Here is a 27,029-nt window from a genome sequence, read left to right on the forward strand (position 1 = left end):
CACTATTTCTCTAACAAGGCTCATTAAATAAAATAACAAAATGACACCACTGTCTACATAGAATGCCCTGCCTAGAAGTGTTTTTACAAGGAGTAGGTGTCACCTGTAGACATGTATACACAGCGACTCCAGACACTACTGGCAATGGTTGACTGAAATACAGACTGATTATCATCAACTGTTTCCATAGTAAACCTACCACTTTCAGAATATTTTCAGTGAGCTCTTTTTCTTGTTGCATTTGATTCATTCTGTTGAAAGGAAAAACATTATTCAAGTGTGCAGTCTTGTGATCACAACAACATTCCATATTGGAGTATTGAACAGAAAAGAACAAATTCAAATGGCTTACACAAAGTGGGACATACGGCTTTGTCACTGAACCTGTACAGCCAAAACTTGTCAATAACCCAAGAAAAGGAGATTTCTCTGCATGTGTTTTCATTATTACAAAGCAGATGGTGTCAAAACTAAAACAGATCTAAATGGCGGCGATACCACTCACATACACAGTGCCTGTCTATCAGTCGAGAGAGAATGGGCTTGTTTACACTGTAACCCTTGCCACCGTTCTGAAGAGTGTTCCACGGTGGATCACTTTTCAGGGGGAAGTTGACAGGTGGCTGGGGAGGAGAGATGTCGCCTTTTCACTTCCTGTTTAATCCTGAAAAAAGTCTGCACCACCGCACCGCAATTGCATGTGGTTGCAGCACAGCCCATTTCATTTTTACCGCAACCCTTCCTCAGCAGCATGTGTGAACGAGCCCATATAGTAAATATACACACAGACATATGTCAGCACATGTATATGGTTATGTCAGCTGCAAATCAAACTGATAAATATATCGGAACTATTTTGCCCACCAGAAAATGTGTAAATACAAACAGCAGTGCTATACCATATACAGTAATGCCCCATACACACGAGCAGAACTTCCGCCAGCAAAAGTCTGATGTGAGCTTTTCATCAGAATTTCCGACTGTGTGTATGCTCCCTCAGACTTTTGTCGGAATTTCCTCCAGGAAAATATTGAGAGTTGGTTCTCAATTTGGAAAATCCGTTCGTCTGTATGGAATTCTGATGGGAAAAAAAAACATGCATGCTCGGAAACAATTAGACGCATGCTCGGAAGCATTGAACTTTTTTTTCTTGTCTCATCATAGTGTTGTATGTCACTGCGTTCTTAACGCTCGAAAGTTCAGAGAACTTGTGTGACCGTATGTATGCAAGCCAAGCGTGAGCGTGCATTCCGTCGGATAAAACATCCAACTTTTTTCCCAGATGGAAATTCCGCTCGTGTGTACAGGGCATAAGACACTCTATAGATTCCATTCGCTGAAAGGTAGATGGCTGCTACCCATTTTCATTGTTTTGGATGCAAGTACACACTTTAGGAGCTCATGCACAATGGAATTTTTTTATGAATCAACTTCGTTCTATTGGCTGTTGTGCAGGGCAGAGTAAGCAGTGCTGAGCTACCCACCCTCATGTGTAAAAACAGACATTGCAATTTCTTGCTGAAACATCATCTGCAGGAAGATTTGGTACTGTGAGGATCAATTCAAATACATTGGGGGAGATATACTAAAACTGGAGCACTCAGAATATGGTGTAGATGTGCATAGCAACCAATCGGCTAACTTCAGCTTGTTCAATTAACCACTTAAGCCCCGGACCATTTTGCGATTCGGCACTGCGTCCTTTAACTGACAATTGCGTGGTCGTGAGACGTGGCTCCAAAACAAAATTTACGTTCTTTTTTCCCCACAAATAGAGCTTTCTTTTGGTGGTATTTGATCACCTCTGCGGTTTATATTTTTTGCGCTATAAACAAAAATAGCGACAATTGCATAGAATCGTCTCTATATGTGCTTTACTGGATTGCAAATAAAACAATGGTTCCTGCAGCTCTCAAGGAGTACACAGGCAAAAAGAAAAAAAAACACGTTCGGGGACATGTATTAAAGCGGGAGTTCACCCAATTATATATTTTTTTCCCTTTTCCCCTTAGATGAAATGCTCGTTTTGTCTAGGGGAATCGGCTAGTTGTTTTAAAATATGAGCCGTACTTACCGTTTTCGAGATGCATCTTCTCCGTCGCTTCTGGGTATGGGTCTTCGGGAGCGGGCGTTCCTTCTTGATTGACAGTCTTCCGAGAGGCTTCCGACGGTCGCATCCATCGCGTCACTAGTAGCCGAAAGAAGCCGAACGTCGGTGCGGCTCTATACGGCGCCTGCGCACCGGCTTCTTTCGGAAAATCGTGACGCGATGGATGCGACCGTCGGAAGCCTCTCGGAAGACTGTCAATCAAAATAGGAACGCCCATTCCCGCAGCCCATACCCGGAAGCGGCGGAGAAGATGCATCTCGTAAACGGTAAGTACGGCTCATATTTTAAAACAAACAACTAGCCGATTCCCCTAGACAAAACGAGCATCCATCTAAGGGGAAAAAGGGTCATGTGCGGGTGAACCTCCGCTTTAAGCAAATTAGTGACAAACAGAAATCGTGCTGCCTCTTACCAAGCAATGTCTCTCTGCATCAGGTTTACAATGTAGTTGCCACCCGTGTATCTGTGTTCATGGGCAGCCAACTCATTGTAAACAGACAGAAACAATTGGGTACTGTCTGACACATTTTTTTCAGAACAAGCTTGAGGAAGGGGGCACACTGCAAAAGTTTGTCTGGTAAAATTGTAGGTTAGTGCAAATAAAAAAGGTATCACGAGCTGTCATCAGTTTTTTTCTGTAGCAAGTGCAAGAAAACAGCTACAATGACCTCAGGAACTGTAAATAGACGCAGAATTAGGTGATCAGGGCCAGGTTTCATTTGGTTGCAGTGCAACTTTACAACAGTCAAAGCAAGAAATTATGACTCAAACTTAATCCTTGTAATAAATATGTCACACCATCTGTTTTATTGCACCCGTTTAGCATTGCCTTGCTACGTTACATAATTGATGTGCGCCCCCCTAATGTGTTTCTACAAACAGAGGTCAGAAACTAAAGGGCATTTCCAACTCTCAGAAAAAGTTCAATTTTTTTTCAAATTTGATCATAAGACACGCTGGGGAACATTTAGCAATTTAGTCGCATCTCTTGCGTACAATTGATAGTCCGATTCATCTTTCAGTCGCACAGTGGGACTGATTTACTATGTTAGTGTTAATTATTTACAGGAATTTATTCCTCATAAAAACGGTCACAATACTGTGAAAAATAAAGCCTATGTCAGGCAGTCCTCGGGGTTACGAACAAGATAGGTTTGGTAGGTTTGTTCTTAGGCTGGATTCACATCTATGCATTTTTAGAGCTTTTTGCAGATTTGCACTATAGAACGTGTTCCATAGGAAACCATGTTAAGTGGACTGTAGTGCAAATCTGCAAAATGCAAAAAGCACAAAAAAAAATAAATACATAGGTGTGAATCCAGTCTTAAAGTGGAGTTCCACCCATAAATATAACATTACATCAGTAGTTTTAAAAAAAGTCATTAGTCCTTTAAGAGTTTTTATTTTTAATTTTTTTTTTAGATGCCTTCAAAGTGTTGTTGCTAGGCAGAATAGTTAATCTTCCCTCTTCCTGCACCTAGGTGCTTAAGCTTCCTAACCTACACCGCACAGACTCCTGAAAAAGTAGTGGGTGTAACTTTCCAGGAGTCTGTGCACTCCCCAGTCTCGAAGAATCATGTGACTTGGACAGTACAGGTGCTGAAACCTGATCTAAAACCTATTACACTGCTTGTGCAGCACTGAGCATGTGCGAGATCTGCAAGGCTGAAATCCAGGAAGTCATACAGTCTGGCTTCATGATGCCCACACTTAAGATGGCCCCAGTCAATTTCTATTTTATAAAGTGTCTAAATGCTGTAACAACCTAACAAAACGGACCTTAGTTTACAGACTAACTTTACTAGAATACATTAAGCTTGTGTATTACAGGGGTATTTATATTTAAAAAGTGAAATTGTGGCCGGAACTCCGCTTTAAGTTGAATTCATATGCAAGTTGGAACAGATAAGTGTAACTCCAGCCAAAAAAAAAAAAATGTTTTACGTTTTTTTATAGCACATCGAAGGGTTAACACCCCTGTGACAACTAGATTATCAACATTTTGGGAGGTCATGGAAGCAAGGATTGGTGATAAAGCTTCAGTGTATAATTTGTATTCCCATCGCACACATTCCTGGATGAGCTCTCAAATTACGGTGCTGCAGCAACAATCAGCTGGAAACTGGTTCAAATTACAATGTAGATATTTGCCAGCACACCATGGAACAACGTGAATAGCGTCCAAACGGATGATTTATTGCATGATCACAACACAAGGAGAGTGCAATGTTTCGGAGTCATGCAGGACCCCTTCATCAGGTATGTGATCACATGCCTGACGAAGGAGTCCTGCGTGACCCCAAAACGTTGCACTCTCCTTGTGTTGTGACCATGCAATAAATCATCAATAAATGTTGTGCTGGCAAATATCTACATTATTAAAGCTTTAATGTAGACACCTTTCTCCTATAACTCTTACAGGAGTGAATTTCCCTCCCTATGGGTAGATTTCCTCTCACTTTCTGATGTCTCCCTTCATTCATAAGTAGGAGTCGTAAATCGGGGACCGCCTGTATTGCACAGAGCCTATCAATTTGAGGCTGCCGCTGAGACTGTGCCATTCCTGGCAGATCTTGAAGGCCAGATTGTTGGAGCCTGCCTCCTACTGTGCAGGGGCCTGGAGATGAGCAATCTGACAGCAGAGGACACATCTGGAAGAGGAGCTTTTTTAAATAAAAAAAAAAAAAATTTCGACTGTTCGACAACAATTTTATTCGCAAACAAGATCATAGTGCTTCCGACTTTTGCAAATATAGGGGTCGATTTACTAAAGGCAAATCCACTTTTCACTACAAGTGCAGTCGCTTTAGATCTGAGGGAAAGCCCTGAAATGAGGGGAAGCTCTACTGATTTTATCATCCAATCATGTGCAAGCAAAAATGCTGTTTTTTTTTTTTCCTTGCATGTCCCCCTCAGATCTACAGTGACTGGACCTCCAAGTGCACTCGCAGTGCAAAGCGGATTTGCCTTTATTAAATAAACCCCATAGTGCTGCATTAAAAAGACTACTTTTTTTTTTTTTTAAAGAGAAACAACTTCATGCAATTGAAAACAGTACAGTGCAGGGAAATTGCTATTTGGTTCTGCAATAGAAGGGCACATAAATCAAAGATACGATGATTAAAAAAAAAAAAAAAAAAAAAAAAGCACACATGCATTAATAAACATCCCCATGAAGTTAACCTACAGTCAGATAATAAAGCTGCATGGCTTTGTTATAATCTTGAGGACTTACACGTTTGGTTGTAGTGGACCCTGCTTTACTGGCTTCACAAGGAAACTGCTTTGTACAATAGTCCTGATTGCCCTGTAACAGAACAAATAACAGAAGAGGTTAAAAACATTTGTTGCTTTCACAATTTCCAGTGTAAAAGTAGCTTGTGTCCAGGAGCAATCATCTGTCCGCAGCTAATAACTGGCTGTGCGATTATATCCGAACACCGGCAGACAGCAGCGCCCCCAGTCAGCGTTTTGTGAATGTGGAGCAACTACACCCATCTATCTGTCCATCTGGCCTAAGAGGGAAGTGCGACAAGCCTATGACTTCTGGTCTATGAATGAAAGGGAGAAACAGACGTGCCTCCAAGGGTAGACTTTTAAAAGATTTATTACAGGAAATGTGTCAGAGCAACTCATATTTTCCAGGTTAAAAGCAAGCATAAAACCGGTCCATCTTCAGTGGGATCAGTCCGTCACATCTATCATGTCAGCTGCTGCTCGGTACGCCACTCATCTGGGTTCAAGGAGCCAGATGTGGGTAAGAGAGACCAGAAGAGAGCTGAAATGCATATGGAACGCAGCATCGGCGTGATGACGTCACTGGGCGTGACCATGACGCGTTTCTGAGCATGTGTGCTGAGAGTGGTACCTACCTCAGGCATGTTTCTTTGTCAAGCCTGACATACCACTCTGACACATTTCCTGTAATAAATCTAAAAAAAAAAAAGAAGACTTCACTGAGAGGTGCTTCGGTTTCTCCCTTTGCATGTACCTTTGGAGATAATTTCTACTCCCTCAAGAGGCTTGCCTTAAGTTTGACACATTGGGCCAGATCCACGTAGATCGGCGCTTCTCTACGCCGGGCGCAGCGTATCCAAGATACACTACGCCGCCGTAACTTTTTTTTTTCAAATCCACAAAGAATGCGCGCCGAAAGTTACGGCGGCGTAGTGTATCTTTGACGGCGTAATGGGGCGCCATTCAAATATCTGTGATGGGGGCGTGTTTTATGTAAATAGGTTGTGACCCGACGTAAACAACGTTTTTTTTAACTGCGCATGCGCCGTCCGTGGGGGAATCCCTGTGCGCATGCTCGAAATTAAACCAGAACCAGACAATGTTTACGATGGTGACGTCATTCTACGCAAATTCCTATTTGCGAATGACTTACGCAAACAAGGTAAAAAATTCAAAATTGTACGCGTATAGCAGCTTTAACTATACGCCGGAAAAAGACGAACGCAAACCACGTACGTTCGTGGATCGCCGTAACTAGCCAATTTGCATACTCGATGTGGAATGCGACGGAAACGCCACCTAGCGGCCGCCGAAAAATTGCAGCTTAGATCCGACGGCGTACTAAGATGTACGCCTGTCGGATCGAGCCGAGATGCCGTTGTATCTTGTTTTGAGGATTCAAAACAAAGATATGACGCGGGAAATTTAAAATTACGCCTAATGCTTTTGTGGATCTGCCCCATTGTTTTCAAAATAAACTTGCAGCTTTTACCCTTATCCTTGAATTGAACCTACCTATTCTTATTTATTTATGGACTGTTCTTTTCCTAATGATCATATCATTTATACCAACACTACTATTTCTGATCTTTGAAGCTTGCAGAGCTGAAGCAAACAAGTCATAGAGAATCCCAGGTACTACACTGTGCCTGCACAGCAGATACGACACGTAGAGGGGACATTTATCAAGTAATTTGTCACACAGCAAATTAGTCTGCCTCTCTTTTAGCAACGTATAAAGCTAGGTGTACACAGGGCTGGACTGGGACAGAAATTTGGCCCTGGACTTTATCCAGACTGGCCCACTTTCACAGGTCTCTCCCATGGCAGTCGGACAACTCCCGCGCCCCCCCAAGCCCCCTCCCCCCCTTATGGGACAAGATTAGGCAGAAGTGAGAAACTCCCAGGCCATAGCTGTTGAGTCAGCTGTCCCCTCCCCCCATGCTCCTCTGTCATCCCCCCTGCTCCTCTGGTCCTCCCCCTGCCTCTTTGTTCCCCCCCAGGTGAGCGCTGCGGGGAGGGAGAGACAGAGGAGCGGAGGGGGGCGGCAGTCCGCTGTCACTGAAGCCGGCCCACTGAGCCATCGGCCCACCGGGAAACTCCCTGTAGTCCCAATGGCCAGTCCATCCCTGGGTGTACATTAAAAGTTTTGCAGCTAGATTATCTATTCTGAAAGTTTAACTGGGATAGCATGACACTTATTTCCCTCAATAATAAGATGCGGCACAGAACAGAACTAGCAGAAAATTGACGGGCCTCCCACAAAGGGGAAACGCAGAATTTTTTTTTAGTGAATGGAAAAATTAAAATCGGTCATGGATTAAAGGAGAGGCAGACCGACTTTCCTCATTAACTACAGCTCTGCATGCTTTATCATCATCACGGATAAAAACAGACATTCAATTTGCAAAACAAGGAATTAGAATTTAAATCCATATTAATCCCAAAGAATAAGCAGAAGCGCGACAAATTCTATCCAACCAACATTTGATTGCCGCTGCAAGATTAATAGGTTTGCACATAAGAAACAGTAAGAACCACAATAAAATTTTCTTATTTAGGTTACAATCTGTAGTATGTTTCTGATGCACTTTACACACTGTCTAGAGCAGTGTCTCAAACACACCCATAAAGCCTCATACACACGATCGGACTTTTCCATGTATTTTTGTCCGAAAGGGCGTTGGCCGTCAACTTAGTATGCATACACACAGCAGAACATTTTTAGCCAACATACACCAAACCACATGTTTTTTCAGCTCTTTACCACCACCCTTTGGGCAACTTCTGCTATTGTTGCCTGATGTTTAGCATTGGTTTGGAGCATGCATGTTTGTACTTTGGATTTAAAGGGGTTGTAAAAAGGTACAATGGATTTGTGTACACACGATCGGATGATCCGACGGAACAAATGTTTTGTCTGAAAATTTGAGAGCATGCACAGCCAAGATTTATTGTCGGAAATTCCGACAACAATCGTCTGATGGAGCGTACAGACGGTCAGATTGTCCGATAAAACATGTCCATCGGACCATTGCTGTTGGAAAATCCGATCGTGTGTATGGGCCTTTAGAGATATTTTGGACATAGGTGGTGCAAGCGACATTTTCTTTTGTTTCATTTGGTACAGACACACACTGAAGGTCTTATGTTGCCTTAAAGTGGTTGTTAACCAATTTCCATTACATCATCCCATCCTCTCTGCACCATTATCAAAAGTTTCCCTGTGCCTGTGTTCTGTAAATAAACTGCACAATTCTACCAGTATGAGCTCCGCTCCGGGCGCTCAGCTGATTCCTCTCCCCTGTTCTGTCTCCGGCTCATAGCTTCAGTGGGTGGGGTCAAGCCCTCCCGCTGACCTCAGACGGGGAGGAGATGGAGAGAGTGCCGAGCTGTCGACAATCGGCTGAGCGGCGCTCATGCAGGTAGAATTGTGCGACGACACAGGATACCAGGCTGCGGATGATGGAGGCACACAAATGGACCACAATGTCAGGGGCTCAGCAGCCATGATTATTGTGATCTGTTTGCAGAGGGTAGGGCAAAACTAGGCCGGGTCAGCCAGGTATTTCAGGTGATATGGGGATCCAAATGACACAGCACAAGCTTTAAGGGATCCGTTTTTTCTTCTTTTTTGGGGTTAAGCAATGTTGTGCTTCAGATGTGTTGCTGTAGCTTTAAGGAGATCGAAACACCCTCCAGGTAAACCTGCTCTCAATGGACTCATTGTGTATATATATATTTTTTTGGTTTTGACTAGGTGGAGAGTGTGCTGGGGAACCATTTTGTTCAGTGTACTGCCCCACTTCCATGTGCACTTTTCCTTTGCTAGCTATAAACTCTAAATGGCCATCATTTGTTTTCATTTTCCTGGCTTCTTGAATGTCTTGCATGCTGCAGTAGTGCGCATTCCCTGTCATTGCAGACACTGTTTCCCCCCACCTTTCTGAATTCTAGCATCATAAATTAAATTTTCCTTAATATAAAATTATTTGTCTCTATGTTCACCATCCGGGGCCGTCGGATCCTGTCACCGACTCATCGATCGCACAGGCGAGTCGGTCGAAGCATGGTCAAACATTCCCATAGACACCCTTCTAAACCTTGTAGACAGCCTTCCCAGAAGAGTTGAAGCTGTTATAGCTGCAAAGGGTGGGCAAACTCAATATTGGACCCTACAGACTAAGACATAAATCTTATCTCAGAAGGCAATTGCAACCAATCACAAATCTGTTATCAGCAGGTTAGTACAAACAGACTAATGAGCAGTAAATGGATTTTGATTTAATATGTTGATATATTCAATTAATGGCTATTCATTTACATTACCATCTGTTGTACAGCATGATGGCCATTGCAGTGGTTGGAGGTAAGCTGGAGAGGTCTAAGTCCACATGCTTTGTTCCTGGAGGTACTTTACTCACACAAAGGAGCTCATTGAGCAGCATGTTCAGCACAGGTACTGATAAACTGAAACACAGACAAACAACATTAGGATCTAACCAAAAACTAATTAATTAATGCTGGCAAATTATACAAAAAAAAAAAAAAACACACACACACACACCTAGAAACAAAAATAGCTAGAAAAAAAAAAATCAAATAAATGAAAGTTGAAATTAAACTCTTGTGGTGCTAAGAAGCAACACAAAACAATAAAGAAGACATGGTTACTTTGTTACATTTATGCTGCAGATCATCAATACAAATCTTAGAAAAGCAAACAACAGTCTAAATCCATCCAAAAAATATTTATTTTTATTTTAGGTAGTATAGAGAAAATGTTTTATTTGTCAATCTGCTCTCTGTATCCCCATTGGGGGTTTGACAGGAATCACACAGAACAGGAACTGGGGGAGCCGGTCCCAACAGGGCACATATAACAAATACAAACCTAGAAGCAGAATGAGGAAGAGTAAGAACCTCTTGCAGGTTTAATGCCATTTATATCCCTACTGGGGAGATTTCCCCTGACTTCCTGTTCAGGTGACATTTGTCAGACAAAGCAGGAAGTGGAGGGAAATCTCTTTACAGGTGATAAGACAGCATCAACAACATCTAAACCTTCCCCATCCTTTCACACAAAATCATTTTTAGGCATCTATGAAAAGCAATTTTTCTGCCTTAAAAATTGTTATACAAAATCTAAAAAAGCCCAGCAATGATCCATATAGCACAAGTTAGGAGCCGGTTTGTGCACATGCGCAGCGATGTGCAACATGTGTATCGCAATGGTTAGAATGCGAATATTTAACTTTTTTTTTTTAATCGCATAGGGCACCAGTCCCCAACATTTTTGGCACTGGGAATTGGCTGCGTGGAAGACAATTGTGGCTCGAGGGTGGGGGTGTTGGGGCAAGCAATTTTTCGCAGGCGATTTGTTAGGGAAATGGCTGGTGTTAGCGCGTCAATCATCCCAGCACCATGGTTGATATAGTGTCAGGATGATTGAAGCACATTATTCCTATTATTACATTGTAGAATTAAATAATGCAGAATCAGTGGGAGCCCTGAGCGTGTCACTTGCCACCAGATGCGGTTTGTCACTTGCCATGCTGCCTGCCACCAAATGTGGATTGTCTCGTGCTACGTCACCAGCCACCAGATGCAGCTTGTCACTTGCCACCAGATGCGGTTTTCCATTTGCCATGCTGCCTGCCACCAGATGCAGATTGTCACTTGCCACATCGCCTGCTAGTACCACCAGATATGGATTGTTACTTGCTATGTCGCCTGCCAGTGCCTCCAGATGTGGACAATCACTGAACTGGTGGCAGCACTGGTCCATTAAGCACAGAGGCAGGAAGCCGGTTCTAAGTGAGGGAAGGAGAGGGGTGATGCTGGGCAGGCAATGAGAGATGTCATCTCTCTGCTCCCCGGCGCACCTCCGACATTGAAGAGGCCCGCACCGTGAGTGCAGAAGAGCGGTGATGCCTGCTCTCTTATCCGCCTGCCCCCCGCCACACCCGGAGCCCGGCTGCAGAGAGGCTAGGGCTGGTAGTGGGCCGCTGCCCAGTGGTGGCAAACCCCTGGCATAGGGGACAAAAAGTCCTCTATGTGATGATTTATTGGTGACAGGTTCTCTTTAATGAGACACCCATGGCCTAAAAGAAAGACCCTGCATGTCTCCCCTGTGCTCCAATGCAGTGCAGATCACACTGCATTACATTCTTTCCTAGCCATTGACTGGGGAAACGGTCAATGGGGACTCTGAAAGTGATATCATACACGACCCTTCCAGCGCCCACTATGCCGGTTCAGAGGAGAACATATTCTTCCACCAGATCAAGTGTAGAAAAAAAATTACTTGCCCGGTGCCCGTAACTGCATATCTCGGGTGATACAAATTGCGCATTCCTGCAACAGTAATTGGGCTGACAAAAGCCCAGGCACCAGAATGCAATTTCTAGTCGCCATGGTGCCTGGGATTTGTTGAGCCCTGCTGTAATTTAATGCAATTTAAAATTACCTCTCTTTTTCAAATCTGCAGTGCTGTAACTTTCTGTGAAATTCAACCTAGAGGTGTCCCCAGAAATGTATTTCCCTGCATGTGTGATTGACTCACTGATTTTCCCAGAAGTCTGCACTAAGATACAGGTAAAATTTTAAGCATCCCTTGCAACAGACAGACACTGTAACTTGTCTCATCAGAGCACTGAAAGTGCATCAGCTGGTTTTAACGAGCCATTCACTCCAATCAGTATGCAAAAGACAAGGTCAATCAGCTATTTCTTCAGATCAGAAACCGGTGGGAATCTGCAACAAAGTTTGTTAAAATCCCTGCAACGTACATAGATCACCCAGAGGGGGTTGTTTTTTTTTCTCAACAGTGGAGTTATACATTTATAAATGAAATGCTTAACTAGATGTGTAACACTCCTGTATCCAGAAGGCAAAAATGTATGAGCTGGCTTGAGTGCTTTGGAAAAGATCAAGACTGAAAGAGGGAGATGGATTTTTGTACTGAAAAGGAAACCAGCACAGATACAGACAGAACCTGCAGAATACTTTTGAATGGTGATGAGCTCAGGCATGTTTGGATCCCAGTCCAAACCTACACGAGGAAGGTGTATTGGGTCAGTCGTCTGTGGCGTGGGCATTCGCCACCCCGCAGCCACACATATACAAATAATTGTGTGTATAATGTGTGTCCACAGGGCAGGCAAGGCCTGGGCCATGTACGATTGGCAAATAAAAGTGACTGCTTCCTGGCAAGCTCGCTCAGGTGGGTTTGGATGAGGATCTGAACACGCCTGAGTTCAACCGTACTTGTACATTCATACCTCTTCTCAAGCACATTAAGGTCCCACTTCAAGTGAGCTGCCACCTTTAAAGCCAACAGTTTCAGAGTGCGATTTCTCTTGTTGTCAGTAGGGGGTTGTACTTGATTCTGTTCATTTACAGTGTGTTTGGAGGCTTGCTCTAGAAACTGGACAATCAGCTGAACAGGAGGTGGATCTAAGGATAGAAAACATTTAAATCGTTAAAATTAAAACAGGTCAGATATCACTATGTTAAAATAAAAATTAAAACTTTGGCATCTTTAGGACCCAAACACACATCTACAGTGACAACATTATTTATGTGATCCCCTGCAGATTTTTTGTAAGTTTGCCCACTTACAAAGAAATTAAGGGACTATAATTGTTATCAGTGGTGTATTTTAAATGATAGAGACAGAATATCAAACAAAAATCCAGAAAAAAAAAAAAACACATGATAGAAATGTTATATATTGAGTTGCAGTTCAGTGAGTAAAATAAGCAGGGTGGATAAAAATCAATGATTTAAAAAAAAAAAAAAAATTTTTATATAAATTCGATTTTTTTTTATTGTTTTTTTAAATTATTTTAATAAACTAAAATTAAAAATGCATAACTCAAGCGCTAATATGAATAAATAAAAAGACTAATTAAAATAAGTGAATTCAGCTGCAGCTATTCAAATGTGCTTCGACACCACATAGATAAATATTAAATGTAATTAATAGTGCGCTAAAAACCAACGTAATAAAACAATACGCACAATACTGCAAGCACATATAAAGAGATGTCCATAAAAATATGTTTGCCTCATGGGGTAAGGATGATTATGAGAAAAGTGAGGGATCACCCCAGAACTACACTGTAGGGACTTGTGAATGATCTCAAGGCAGTGGACACCACAGTCACCAAACAATTGGCAACACAAAACGTCGCCATGGATTGAAATCCTGCAGCGCCCGCAAGGTCCTTCTCCTCAAGAAGGCACATGTATAGGCCCATCTGAAGTTTGAACAATGAACATTTAATGATTCACAAAAGGATTGGGAGAAAGTGCTGTGGTCAGATGAGATCAAAAAATGAGACTCTTTGGCATTAACTTGACTCGCCGCGTTTGGAGGAAGAAAAATTCTGACTATGACCCTAAGAACACCATCCCTACAGTCAAGCATGGAGGTGGTAACTTCATTCTTTGGGGCCGTTTCTCTACTAAAAGGTACAGGCCGACTTTGCCGCATTAAGGGGTCAATGGGCATGGCCATGTATTGTACAATCTTGAATGAGAACCTTCTTCCCTCGCCCAGAACACTGAAAATGGGCTGAATGGGTCTTCCAGCATGACAATGACCCAAAACATACTGCCAAGGTAACAAAAGGAGTGGCTCAAGAAGAAGCACATTAAGGTCATGGAGTGGCCTTTCCAGTCTCCAGATCTTAATCCTAAAGAAAATGTATGGAGGGAGCTGAAACTTGGAATCGCCAAGCAACAGCCAAGAAACCTTAATGGGATTGTAAAGGCTTGTTTTTTTATTTTAAATAACAAACATGTTATACTTGCCTCCTCTGTGCAGTTGGTTTTGCACAGAGCAGCCCAGATCCTCTTCTTCTCAGGTCCCTCTTTGCTTCTCCTAGCCTCTCCCTCTGAGTGTTCCTAAGCCAGCAGCTTGCTACAGGGGGCACCCAAGCAGAGTCAGAGCTCCATGTATCCATTCAGACATGGAGCCCCAACCTGGCCCCGCCCCCCCTGATAAGCTGACTGGCTTTGACAGCTGCAGTAGCTGGCACCACTGCTCTGTCTCAGCCAATCAGGAGGAGTGTTCTGGATGTCTGAGGGGGATCACAGACATCGGTAGAGAGATGGGGCTCAGGTAGGTATTAAGAGGGTGCTGCTACACACAGAAGTTTTTTTTATCTTAATGCATAGAATGCTTTAGGATATAAAGCCCTCTGCCTTTACAACTCCTTTAAAGGGGTTGTAAAGGTACAATTTTTGTTCCCTAAATAGCTTCCTTTACCTTAGTGCAGTCCTCCTTCACTTACCTCATCCTTCGATTTTGCTTTTAAATGTCCTTATTTCTTCTGAGAAATCCTCACTTCCTGTTCTTCTGTCTGTAACTCCACACAGTAATGCAAGGCTTTCTCCCTGGTGTGGCGTGTCGTGCTCCCCCCTCCCTTTGACTACAGGAGAGTCAGGACGCCCACTAACACACAGATCCTTTCTCCAGCTGCAACATAGAGAGCGTTCTGACTCTCTTGTAGTCCAAGGGAGGGGGCGAGCACGAAATAAGGACATTTAAAAGCAAAATCGAAGGATGAGGTAAGTGAAGGAGGACTGCACTAAAAAACCTATTTAGGAAAAAAAAAAAAAAATGACCTTTACAACCCCCTTGAACTGCAACTTAATTTACAACATTTGTATCATGTGTTTTTTTGGTTAAAATTCTGTCTCCATCGTTTAAAATACACCTATGATAAAAATTACAGACCCCTCATTTCTTTGTAAGTGGGCAAACATACAAAATCTTCAGGGGAACAAATAATTATTTTCCCCACTGTATATTAACCTGCACCCAAGGTACATTGATGACAACAGCCACTGCAGGCAATTTACAACACGAGTAGCAAATGTATCATCATTGGCCAGCTATGAGTAAGCATCTATTCATGATGTGAAACATGTTAGCTTTTTTGTCCCCCATGTCCACTTTCTACCTTTGATTGCAGTGTTGCATGAATTTTTGGATGTCATACAGCTTTGGATTTTATCCTTTGTTCATTTTGTTTCAATAAATCGCCTATCATAGTGCGGCAGTCCAGGATAATTTATTTTTTCCATGGATTAGCGCAGAGTCTGCACCTGTCAGTACTACAGGGCGGGAGCACAGCATAGGTCGCAGGGCTTGGAGCGGTACTCTTTTCCATCATTGTACAGTAGTAACATAATCTGCACGTGAAAAGGAAAGTAGAGAGTACACCGCTCCAAGGCTGTCTGCAAATTAAAATATCTCTTGATACTACTGTGGCAACAAGACTGGGTGCCTGCCGAGGTCCGCAACCTGGAAAATCCATGCAACAAAAATAAAAAGTGGCATCTCCAGAGATGAAGAAAAATGTGTTGGTTTATTGTAGAGTCAAAGGTTTAAAAAACATGTCACACGAGGGATCCACACTGTTCAGCAGACGTGTTTAACACAAAGTGCTTAATCATTGCTTCGATTAAGCACTTTGTGTGAAACGCAGCTGCTGAACAGTGTGGATCCCTCATGTGTCATGTTTTTTAAACCTTTGACTCTACAATAAACCAACACATTTTTCTTCATCTCTGGAGGTATTGCTTTTTCTCTTCGTAACATAATCTGCATGGGAGTGAACATATACCCGGTACATTCCTTTAATCCTATGCCCATTAGTTCCAAGAGATCTCCACACAGCTTTCTGTAAGCAATGCCGGCAACTAAACAGTGAAGCACACCTCGCTGTTATGCAAGCTCCACGATAGTAACAGAAAAATAAAATAAAAATAAATCTAATTTTCACACAAATAAAACACATATGGATTTGGGCTTTGCAAATAACACTAAAAGATGCTGCTGCAAAGGAAAACCTCGAATGAGATTGCTTTGGCACATTCCCAGCAAGTTCCTAAACAGGGTTCACAGAAGAACATGCTGGTTGTTTCGGTAATACAGATCTTATTCAGAAAGTCAAATGCACCAATCACTGCTCAAACTAAAAGCCAGTACCTGGAAATAACTTCTGTAGGTGAGCCTCCATCAATGAATCATCCAATAAGAACTCAAACCATGAAGTCTGAGGAGGAGTACACGGCCGGCTGGAAGTTGCGGCCTCCCTGTCCGCAGCTTCTGCGCTCATCTTCTTCGGCTGGACCTTTTCACTTCCTGGGTTTTTCTTCTTCATTTTTTTGGCCTGCAAACAGATGAGAGATGTCTGAGCCACAGAAATATTCTACAATCAAATTATAGCAAATGTCTGCTTTATAACCAGACAGTTATGGTAAAGCTGGACTAAACGAACATTTCAATCTTAATGGCCATAATCAGTTTGGAAACTGCTCCATTAAAAGTGGAACGCCAGTCCAATAGCTTCATGGGCACATGTACAGCAATTATATTGGTAACACTGCACAGCCAGTCTTTTGAGAGTTTCAAAGCCAGTCGGATTGATCACTTCTTCCTAGTTTAGCTCGACTGAAATGAATAGGGACGATGATGCCTCCAACCCGTTCACAGGACAGTGAATTTGCAGGAGGACATAGGAGGCATGGGAAAGTGCAATGATGAACCAGGAAACAGGAGGTAGCATTTATCAAACAAATTGGCAACAATATTACTGTTACAGCATCCACCGTATAAAGCTCTGCTCCAGACTCCACTCCTCCTCCCCAGTATGGGATGCGACAGGTACCGGCCAAATGAGCCTGTCCTTGCTCTAGTGCACTGCTATTTCTTTACAGGGAAGGCTGAACACTAATGGCATCACTCCACTGGAACAACTTTATTAATGGTCTGTTCATTAAAGCGGAGGTCAGCAGCTACAAATACAGCAGCTACTTTTAAAAACTGGAAACGTACCTGTCCAGGTCCCCCGCGATGTTGGCAGCCGAAGCCGAGCTTCTGCTCAGCTCTCGGCTTCCCCCGCCGCCATCCTCGGTGAGGGAATTGGGAAGTGAAGCGATGCAGCTTCACTGCCCGGCTCCCTACTGCGCATGTGCGAGTCACGCCGCGCGGTTCCCACTGTGTTCTGGGAGCCGCGTGTTTCCCAGAACACAATGGGGGGGCATGGGGTTGTTGACGCGGAGGGGCGGGAGTCTATACCGGCAAGTGGTGCAAATACCTGTTTTATACAGGTATCTGCACCCCCTCCCCCCTAAAAGGTGTCAAATGTGACACCGGAGGGGGGAGGGTTCCGAAAAGCGGAGGTTCACTATTGGGTGGCTGGCCATAAAAGATCTGATTTTCTTTCCTGCAACCAGGAAAGAAAACTCAGGGGTGAAATCTTTTCCACTGTGCTATTGTGTTCTTCCGAGGTGGGTTGGGGTGGCAGCAGCTGTCCCGGACAGGAGAACAAACAGTGATTATTGCAGGCGGCTATAGCCATTGGCAATAATCACATGAAAATCTGACAGACTCATTGTACCCAAGTGGTACAATCAGCCTGCCCATACATGGTTTCAAATCTCTGCTGAACCAGACAAGCTTCAAACCGTCTATGGACAGCTTGTAAAGGTTACTTTTTTTAAAACAACAAACATGTTATAGTTACCTGCCCTGGGCACAGAGCGGCCCCCAATCCTCCTTTTCTGGGGTCCCCAGGTGGCGCTCCTGGCTCCTCCTCCAGTGCCCACATGGAGAGCTGCATTCCGTGCGGGCACGCTCCAGAGTCCTGCAGCTGCGTTCATTGACACAGAAATCAGAACTCAGCCCCGCCCCCACCGCCCATGTCACTGTATTTGATTGACAGCAGCAGGAGCCAACGGCACTCGCTGCTATCAATCTATCCAATGAGGACCAAAGACAGTGGCTGTAGCTGCTGGGCTTGTGCTTGTCAATGGAGCGTTTGGGTTCAGGTAAGGAAAAGGGGGGTTCTGTGGGGCAGATGCAGCACAGAAGGTTTTTCACCTTAATGCATAGATAGCATTAATGTGAAAATCCACGAGACTTTACAACTCCTGTAACAGTCCCAGCCTGTAGCCACTCCCCAATGACGCATTTTACCATGATAGGGCATCGTTTTAAACTAATGGCTCAGTTCTCTCAGATCCAGAGGATTTCTTAAGTCTGGATCTGCCAGCTGCCTTGACTGATGGCAGTCTCAGCGAGCCGCTCGCTCCCCACCCCTCCACAGCTCAGCACTCCAATGAGCGTAGAGAAGCAGAGAGGAGAGACGCTGACTGACAGTCAGCAGCTCTCCTCTCTGCTTCTCTACGCTCATTGGAGTGCTGAGCTGTTGAGGGGTGGGGAGCGAGCGGCTCGCTGAGACTGCCATCAGTCAAGGCAGCTGGCAGATCCAGACTTCGGAAGTCGGGATGACGTGCTGCCTCGACCAATGGCAGTGATGTCAGCGGATGCAAAATGAATTGCACTCCTGTGACCCAGAGTAGACGCCCAGTCTAAAAAGCTCAGGCTGGACTTCTCCTTTAACCACTTAAAGACTAAACCTTTTTCTAGCACTTGCTGCTCACATGTTAAAATCAGCATTTATTGCTAAAAAATTACATATATTTTTTTTAGCAGAGACCCTGGGAAATAAAATGGTTGTTGCAATATTTTATGTCACACTGTATTTGCACATCGGCCTTTCAAACACAATTTTTCTTTTTTAAATACACTTTAATGAATAAAACATTTACAGCAAAGTTAGCCCAATTTTTTTGTATGATGTGAAAGATGATGTTACGCTGCGAGAATCGTGATCTTTATTCTGAGCAAAAAAAAAAAATTGTGGATTCTCATTTTAGCCAAAATCGTGCAGCTCTAATACATACATATTATATATATATATATATATATATATATATATATATATATATATATATATATATATATACATACATACATACACACACACACACACACACACACACACACATTATTGTTTGAGATTTGGGGCGCACACTCTAATGCAGGGATTGTCAAACTACGGCCCTCCAGCTGTTGCGGAACTACACATCCCATGAGGCCTTGTAAAACTCTGACATTCACAGACATGACTAGGCATGATGGGAATTGTAGTTCCTGAACAACTGGAGGGCCAATGTTTGAAGACTCTAATGCAATAGGCTGCACACACCTATGCTCAAATCCTTACATTTCTTTGCAACATCAACTTCAGGGACAACATGTTCACCTGCTGCCTAATGCATCCCACACGCTTTCAGGTGATAATCAATGTTATTCACTTTAGCTGTCAGTGGTCATAATGTTAAGGCTGATCGGTGTATGTGTGTTGTTGGGATCCCCCCTCTCCCATAAGGACCGCTTTTTGTACACAGGCAATGAATGGGAAGAAGTACATCCCGCGCCCCCCTCCCGGACACTCACCGGCTCCGCACACCGAGGGACTGAAAGAAAAGAAGAATCTATGGAGACGGTCCGGCGCCCGTGAAATGCGTCACTTCGGGTCACATGACCACAACACAGGCTGCGGATGATGACGTAGTAGAGGAGAGCAGTCTGAACTTTTCCCCCAATGAGGGGTGAGCTGAAGTGGTGAAGCCCCGCCCACTGGCCGCCGGGGTGACTTTGTCATTATGGCAGTGCGGGCAATGCTGCGCTTTCATTCACCTGTGTACCCAGGGAACAGCCGGGCGAAGAGCGGCAAGGCGGCCTCCTACTGTGCCGAGCTGGTCAGGTAGTGTGAGGGGAGGGACAAGGACAGCATGGCTGAGCTCACCTGTGTACAGACACCTGGAGCATGGCAACCAATCAGCTTCTAGATTTCATTATCAAAGCTTACTAAAGGTGGAAGCTGATTGGTTGCCATGCACAGCTGCTCCACTTTTAGTTATTTCCCCCCAATAGGGCTCCTCTCTGCAATCCTTCTTCCCTGTACACTGCTACATAGAGAATGCTCTGTTTGTCAGATACTTTGTATAGTTGTTGGTTGTCCATCAGACTGGATTCATACCTGAGCATCACAGAAACATGGCCAGTAACGCCACCTTCTGCCTGCATCTCCACAAACCCCATCACCACTGTGGTGCCATTTTTTTCTTACTAGCACTCCAAACGCGGGTAACAGTTGTGCGTTTTGCGTGTTTTCCGCATTACAAAACCCGCGTGGCTCAGTGCTGTGAATGATACTTGAGCTTCTTTGGTGCACAACAGGCAGCTAGGGTTGCCTTCTGTCTGGGTTTTGAATCATGTGTCCGGGTATCAGTCCCCCTGAAACCCAGACCTATTATTCAGACATGAACGTGGCTCAGAACAGCACCTGACAGGAGGGTGAGGGGGCATTATGTACGCCGCATTACTATTCTCTTTGGAGCACCCAAAGGTGTTCCAGGTCTGTTATTCTATAGTGCAGGGTTTGACAAATTAGCTTGGAATGTAGGAGCCAGCTAAAAAAGTTAGGAGCCAGAAAACGCACCCCGTCCCGACGAGCTTGCGCGCAGAAGCGAACACATACGTGAGCAGCGCCCGCATATGTAAACGGTGTTCAAACCACACATGTGAGGTATTGCCGCGATTGGTAGAGCGAGAGCAATAATTCTAGCCCTAGAGCTCCTCTGTAACTCAAAACATGCAACCTGTAGAATTTTTTAAACGTCGCCTATGAAGATTTTAAAGGGTAAAAGTTTGTCGGCATTCCACGAGCGGACGCAATTTTGAAGCGTGACATGTTGGGTATGAATTTACTCGGCGTAACATTATCTTTCATAATATAAAAAAAAATGGGGATAACTTTTAGTGTTGTCTTATTTTTTAATTAAAAAAAGTGTTATTTTTTCTTCCCAAAAAAGTGCGCTTGTAAGACCACTGCGCAAATACGGCGTGACAGAAAGTATTGCAACGACCGCCATTTTATTCTCTAGGGTGTTAGGATAAAAAATATATATAATGTTTGGGGGTTCTAATTAGAGGGAAGAAGATGGCAGTGAAAAATAGTGAAAAATGACATCAGAATTGCTGTTTAACTTGTAATGCTTAACTTGTAATGCCAACGGCCACCACCAGATGGCGCCAGCTCACACATCTGGTGGTAATAACTTGTAATACCAACAGCTCACCACCAGATGGCGCCAGCCCACCTTACAACCTAAGTCGCCAGGACACCATTTCTAGTCGCCATGGCGACCTGGCGCCCGGGATTTGTCGAGCCCTGCTATAGTGTATACTAAAACAAAAATTGCTGTGCGCCGCTAAAGTGTTTGGCTTTGACTTGAAGAAAAAGTGACAACCCTACATGTAGCCCATTCAAGTCAACAGTCTGTCAAGTGACACGCACGCCTTAAAAAAAAAAAAAAGTGTCACAAAACGCTTAGCCCTGGTTCACATTGGTGCGTTTTGATATGTGATTTGACATGTCAAATCGGAAGCAATTGCCAGCAATGGCACCATCCAAATCGCTGCGAATGCTGCATTTGCGGCGCCGCACCAATTTAAAAAAATCGTTTCAGTACTACTTTTTGCGATTTCGGGGTGCGATTTCCATTGACATCTGTGCAGAAACCCACACCGATGTTTGCCAAATCGTCCCGATTTCGGTGACGATTTGGCAAACATCGGTGTGGGTTTCTGCACAGATGTCAATGGAAATCGCACCCCGAAATCGCAAAAAGTAGTACTGAAACGATGTTTTTATATTGGTGCGGCGCAACAACATCCGCTCACCTAAACTAGGGCAAGCAAACGCTCAGGGCAGATTCATTTTAAAAACAAAACACTGCCCTGGATTTGTTTGTTTTTGTTCTGTGTGTCTCTTTACTTCACAAAAACATGAAACCAGTTTAAAACCGAAAGTGAAACTAGGGGCATTATATGATTGAATTTAATCTATTTTTAATCATTTTTAAAAGGAATCAGTTAACTTTTATGTCTCTATACCCTGTAAACAGTCATTTCAGCAAATTTTTTTTTTTCCTTTAGTGACCCTTTAAGTGCTAACAACATGGGGGTGTTTAAATGCCCCATTGTTGGTGTCAGTGGGAGAGCAATAGTGTCTCACATCAGTGGGAGGGATAGTGCCCCAAGGGCAGGATAAACAGCAGGCAAAGGGACACATCTGCCCCCGAGCCGCAGTTTGGAGACCACTGCCCTACAAAATGTATGATTAGCTGAGCTTCTTCAACATTTTTTATTTTTTTTTGCAGGAAACGGGACTATGAAGGATTTTTATGTACATTGCTGCTACCTCCAGAATCTCAAAAATCTGTACTTGCTCTGCGAGCCTTTAATGTAGAACTGTCACAGGTAGGTATTCTACAACTCCAGTAAATGGTCTTTATGTTCTGTATTCTGTATTAAATCCTATAATGCACAATAACCTCCAACAAGCTTGGTACAAGTCCTGTACATTGCCTCTTCTGTTCAGCACTAGTTTCATGTTAATGTTTCCATCATGACATGCTCACATCTTCTTCCTAGTAGCAGCTGCACACTACTCATGGCTTCCTTGCATCATCTGTCCCCCTATGCTGCTTGCTTACTATGCCTATCTACCTCTGTAGGTCACTGGTGAGCAGGTTAGTGTAGTTGGGTGTAATGCTAAAATGAACACTTGGCCAGTGCACATGCACGGCCACTTATTTATTTTCATTTATTTTCTCCCCACGCTTTGTGACTTTCACTTTAGTATGTGTTTTTTTTTCTCACTAAGATGAAGGGTGTGAGTCCCCGGGCTTGCCCTGACATCTAAGAGGAGGATGTGTGGCCCTCGGGTTTCTTCCTCCCCTTCCCCTGGGGGGGGGGTCTCTCTTCAGGAGAGCCCCTCAACCTAGTATTTGATGGTCGGCTTCGGCTGACATTGAAAAACGGGGTCTGCCAGGCCTTGTGGCCAGGCAGACCAGTGAAACCCTATGTCCTTGTCAGGAGCCTTGCGCCCTGGGGGATCAGGGAGAGGTCCTGCCCCTTCAGGGGGTGGACAAACTACGCCCTTTAGTGCACTTTTTAGTGTCACATTTTTGCACCACCTCGGATTTAGAGCTTAGTGCATGCTCAGGGGATGATATCACAGGCTGACTTTCTGTAGTAACAGAGGACATTGAGTAAGTATAAAGCGCCTCTGATAACAGAGCCTCACAATGTAGATTTCGGTAGAGGACTTTTTATGTCCCTAAGAGATGGCCCTAAGAGATGTATCATCTCTTAGGGCCAGTTCACACCAGATGCAGTGCCGTACAGTTCTGTGCGCATTTTCTCTGCACTAAACATGCATGAACAGTGTTTTCCATGGATTCCAATGGCTCTAGTTCACACCATGCAGTCAGTTTTCGGTGCAGAAACTGACTGCATGGTGTGAACTAGAGCCATTGGAATACATGGAAAACACTGTGCATGCATTTTGTGCAGAAAAAAAGCACACACAACTGTGTCTGGTGTGAACTGGCCCTTAATGTCTAAGCCAGTTGGCCATTGTTATATCATGCAACAGCAAGCAAGCTAGAAGAGAGGTTGATGTGAGCACCACATGGCATATAGTATGTCATACAGTTGGTAGCGGGTTTGAAAATGAAATATAGAAAAGTAAGCGTATATATAGATGTAATAACATGTTTTATTAGCCTAACACACAACTAAGGGATTATGCATCTATTAAATGGTGAAAACTGGATTTTTATATGATAGGTCCACTTTAATTTAGGGCCATAATGTCACCATGCTACTAACTTACTTCCTTGTCATATCTCGCCTTGATTATTGCATTTTCCTGTTCGTTGGCTTGCCTCTACACAGGCTATCCTCCTTCTTTGGTCGTCTTTGGACGCTGCTGCCAGACTCATCCACCTAGCCAACTGTTCATTATCCATCACCCCTCTCTGCAATTCCCCCGACTGGCTTCTTTTCACCCAACGAATAAAACTTAGAATACAAACAACTTCCAAAGCCATAAGATCTTATATGTTGAGGCGTTGGCTATTACAATTAACACCATATTAAAAATGTGTCCACTTCAAAAAACAAACAAGTGAAATAAAAATAACATACAGTATTTTTCGCTCCGTAAGACGCACCTGATCATAAGACACACTTTGGTTTTAGAGGAGGAAAACGAGAAAAAAAAATTCTTAACCCAATGGTGTACTAAAATATTTGCCAGTGCCCATGAAATGCAGCCTTGCCAGTGCCCATGAAATGCAGCCTTGTCAGTGCCCATGAAATGCAGCCTGACCTGTCCCTTGTACTGCAGCCAGACCTGTGTCAAACGTCATCACACATCTGCCTGTCATTTAGATAGAAGACAGAGCACCTCGAGCGGCCGTACTCCATTCGGCTGCTAGGGCTTCTCTGTCTTCCGTGAGTGACCGGCTCAGCCAAGAGATCGCCCGGCGCTCGCTGGAGATGGCTAGCCCGACATTCTGACATGGCAATGATGGAGGGTTGTCCTGGTCAGTATTCGCTCCATAAGACAGAGGCATCTTATGGAGGGAAAAATACAGTATTATACAATAAAACAATTGTTATTTTTATTTCACTTGATTGTTTTTTTGATTATTGAAGTGGACACATGTATAAAAATGTATGCTGTTAATTGTAATAGTCAGCGCCTCAACATATAAAATCTTATGTTTTTTTGGTCTTTCATCAAAATTTATGGCAGCGGGTTGATACAAGAGTAGGAGGTACACAGAACAACATTTTAATTTTTTCATTTAACTTCCAAAGCCAACCTTTAGTTTTTCCCAAGCTACATCACAGACCTCATCTGAAAAATATCACCCATACTATCCACTTCGCTCCTCCCAATACCTCCTGCTCTCTAGCTCTCCCATCACCTTCTGCCATACTCGCATTCAGGGCTTCTCCAGAGCCTCCCCTTTGCTCTGGAATGCCCTACCCCAATGTGTTTGGCTATCTTCTACTTCCAGAAAACTCATCTCTTTAGGGAAGTCTGTCTTGCCTCATCCTAATATTTGTACTTTTTGCTTTCTCCATCAACTCATCCCCACAGTTATTACCTTTTTTGTATCACTTACCGCTTCCATTTAGATTGTAAGCTCTCATGAGCAGGGTCTTCCTAACCTTCTTGTCTTGTATTGTGTTGTAGGGACTATTTTGTCTCTATTTTGTAAAGCACTGACCAAACTGTGCTACCTAAACCCTGTGTAATAATATTAAATTGGTGCTAAAGCCATTTGTAGCTCTCCACTTTATTCACTTCCTAGTCTCACTGGCTTTGCTGAGCCATTGGCTCCCGCTGTTGTCAATCAAAGCCAGTGGCATGGGGCAGGATCGAGTGCTGCTGTCTGTGTCAATAGATGCAGACCGTGAAAGTGTCTTTCTGTGGGGGCACTTGCCTGAGGGAAGGAGCCAGCACTGACAGGGGATCCGAGAAGAGCTTTGGGCAGAGCAGGTAAGTATAAACTTATCTTTAAAAAAAAAAAAAAAAAGAGAGAGAATAAAAGCTTTACAACCACTCTGTCTTAATCAAGTAACCAGACCTTTATTTATTGGATTATTAAGCATGGCCTAAGGACTCTGAGAAGTGATCTTAATAGAATCCCTTGTGTTTTTTTTTTCTTTTTGAAAGGTGAAGGACTCTGTGTCTCAGAAGAACCTGGGTCTGATGCGGATGGAGTTCTGGAAGGAGATTATTCAAGACATATACCAAGAGAATCCTCCACATCACCCTGTGGCTCTGGAATTAGCTAAGGTTTCCCTTGTTTGTTTAGCACATGGGTCTTCAAACTACAGCCCTCCAGTTGTTCAGGAACTACAATTCCCATCATGCTTAGTCATGTCTGTGAATGTCGGTGTGTTACAATGCCTCATGGGATGTGTAGTTCTACAACAGCTGGAGGGCCGTAGTTTGAGGATCCCTGGTTTAGCACATGTGAATTAATTAAAAAATTGGTTAATTTCCTGTGCATGTGAAGTGTTACTGTATATAGCCGTGGTGCCCAGCCTACAGTCCAGGGGCCGCATGAGGCACTTTTTCACTTTTTGTGTGGCCCTTAGGGCTCCTTCAGACACTAATCTGTTCATAGTACCTGACAGTCTCCTGCAGCATGTTTATCTCTTGTAATATGTCTGCAGTCTCTGACCATTTTTTGTATCGTGTCTGTAGTCTCTGACCATCTCTTGTACCATGCCTGTAGTCTCTGGCCGTGTCTGTAGACTCTGACCATCTCTTGTACCATGCCTGTAGTCTCTGACCGTGTCTGTAGACTCTGACCATCTCTGTAGACTCTGACCATCTCTTGTACCATGCCTGTAGTCTCTGGCCGTGTCTGTAGACTCTGACCATCTCTTGTACCATGCCTGTAGTCTCTGACCATTTCTTGTACTATGTCTTCAGTCTCTGGTTTTTTTCTGTGTCTGCTGTCTCTGAATATCTCTTGTATCATGTCTGCAATCTCTGAACATCTCCTGTAATATCTCCACAGTCTCTGACCATCTCATGCCCATAGTCTTTCACTATAACCTGTTGTGTGTCTGCTGTCCCTGACACCATTTTTTTTCTGAATGTACAACCATTTGGTGATAATGAAGGCCACACATAAGGACCCAATATCATGAAAGTTGGATCACCACTGGTATATAGTATGACTATGACTAATGAAGGACTAGATCATTTATGGACATCTTTCTGTTTGCCTAGGACTGATGCTAAGAGCAGCTATTGCTGTCCCATATATGAGGCTATCACTGTGAAGTCATCTGTATGACTGCCTGATTGGTACAATCCCCTCTAGGTGATCAATATACATTGCAAGGATTTTAACAAACATTGTTGCAGAT

At 43.7% G+C, this 27,029-nt stretch overlaps 2 protein-coding genes across 2 annotated transcripts in view; one reads left to right on the top strand and one right to left on the bottom strand.

The window, feature by feature from the left end:
* Window positions 1-19,876, bottom strand: part of INTS8 (integrator complex subunit 8) — a 110,748-nt gene extending 90,872 nt beyond the window's left edge. Inside the window, exons 1-6 of the mRNA XM_040354703.1 lie at window positions 19,671-19,876; window positions 16,353-16,536; window positions 12,631-12,805; window positions 9,677-9,817; window positions 5,346-5,417; window positions 200-251 (exon numbers count right to left, since the gene is read on the bottom strand). Of these exons, the coding sequence (XP_040210637.1) occupies window positions 200-251; window positions 5,346-5,417; window positions 9,677-9,817; window positions 12,631-12,805; window positions 16,353-16,527 (615 nt within the window). The 5' untranslated portion in view covers window positions 16,528-16,536; window positions 19,671-19,876. The remainder of the gene's footprint in view (window positions 1-199; window positions 252-5,345; window positions 5,418-9,676; window positions 9,818-12,630; window positions 12,806-16,352; window positions 16,537-19,670) is intronic.
* Window positions 19,801-27,029, top strand: part of NDUFAF6 (NADH:ubiquinone oxidoreductase complex assembly factor 6) — a 65,743-nt gene continuing 58,514 nt past the window's right edge. Inside the window, exons 1-3 of the mRNA XM_040354706.1 lie at window positions 19,801-19,980; window positions 22,442-22,541; window positions 25,819-25,941. Coding sequence (XP_040210640.1) covers window positions 19,880-19,980; window positions 22,442-22,541; window positions 25,819-25,941 — 324 coding nt within the window. The 5' untranslated portion in view covers window positions 19,801-19,879. The remainder of the gene's footprint in view (window positions 19,981-22,441; window positions 22,542-25,818; window positions 25,942-27,029) is intronic.

The sequence above is a fragment of the Rana temporaria genome, chromosome 5 (genome assembly GCF_905171775.1).
Source record: "Rana temporaria chromosome 5, aRanTem1.1, whole genome shotgun sequence".
In the NCBI taxonomy this organism is placed as follows: Eukaryota; Metazoa; Chordata; class Amphibia; order Anura; family Ranidae; genus Rana; species Rana temporaria.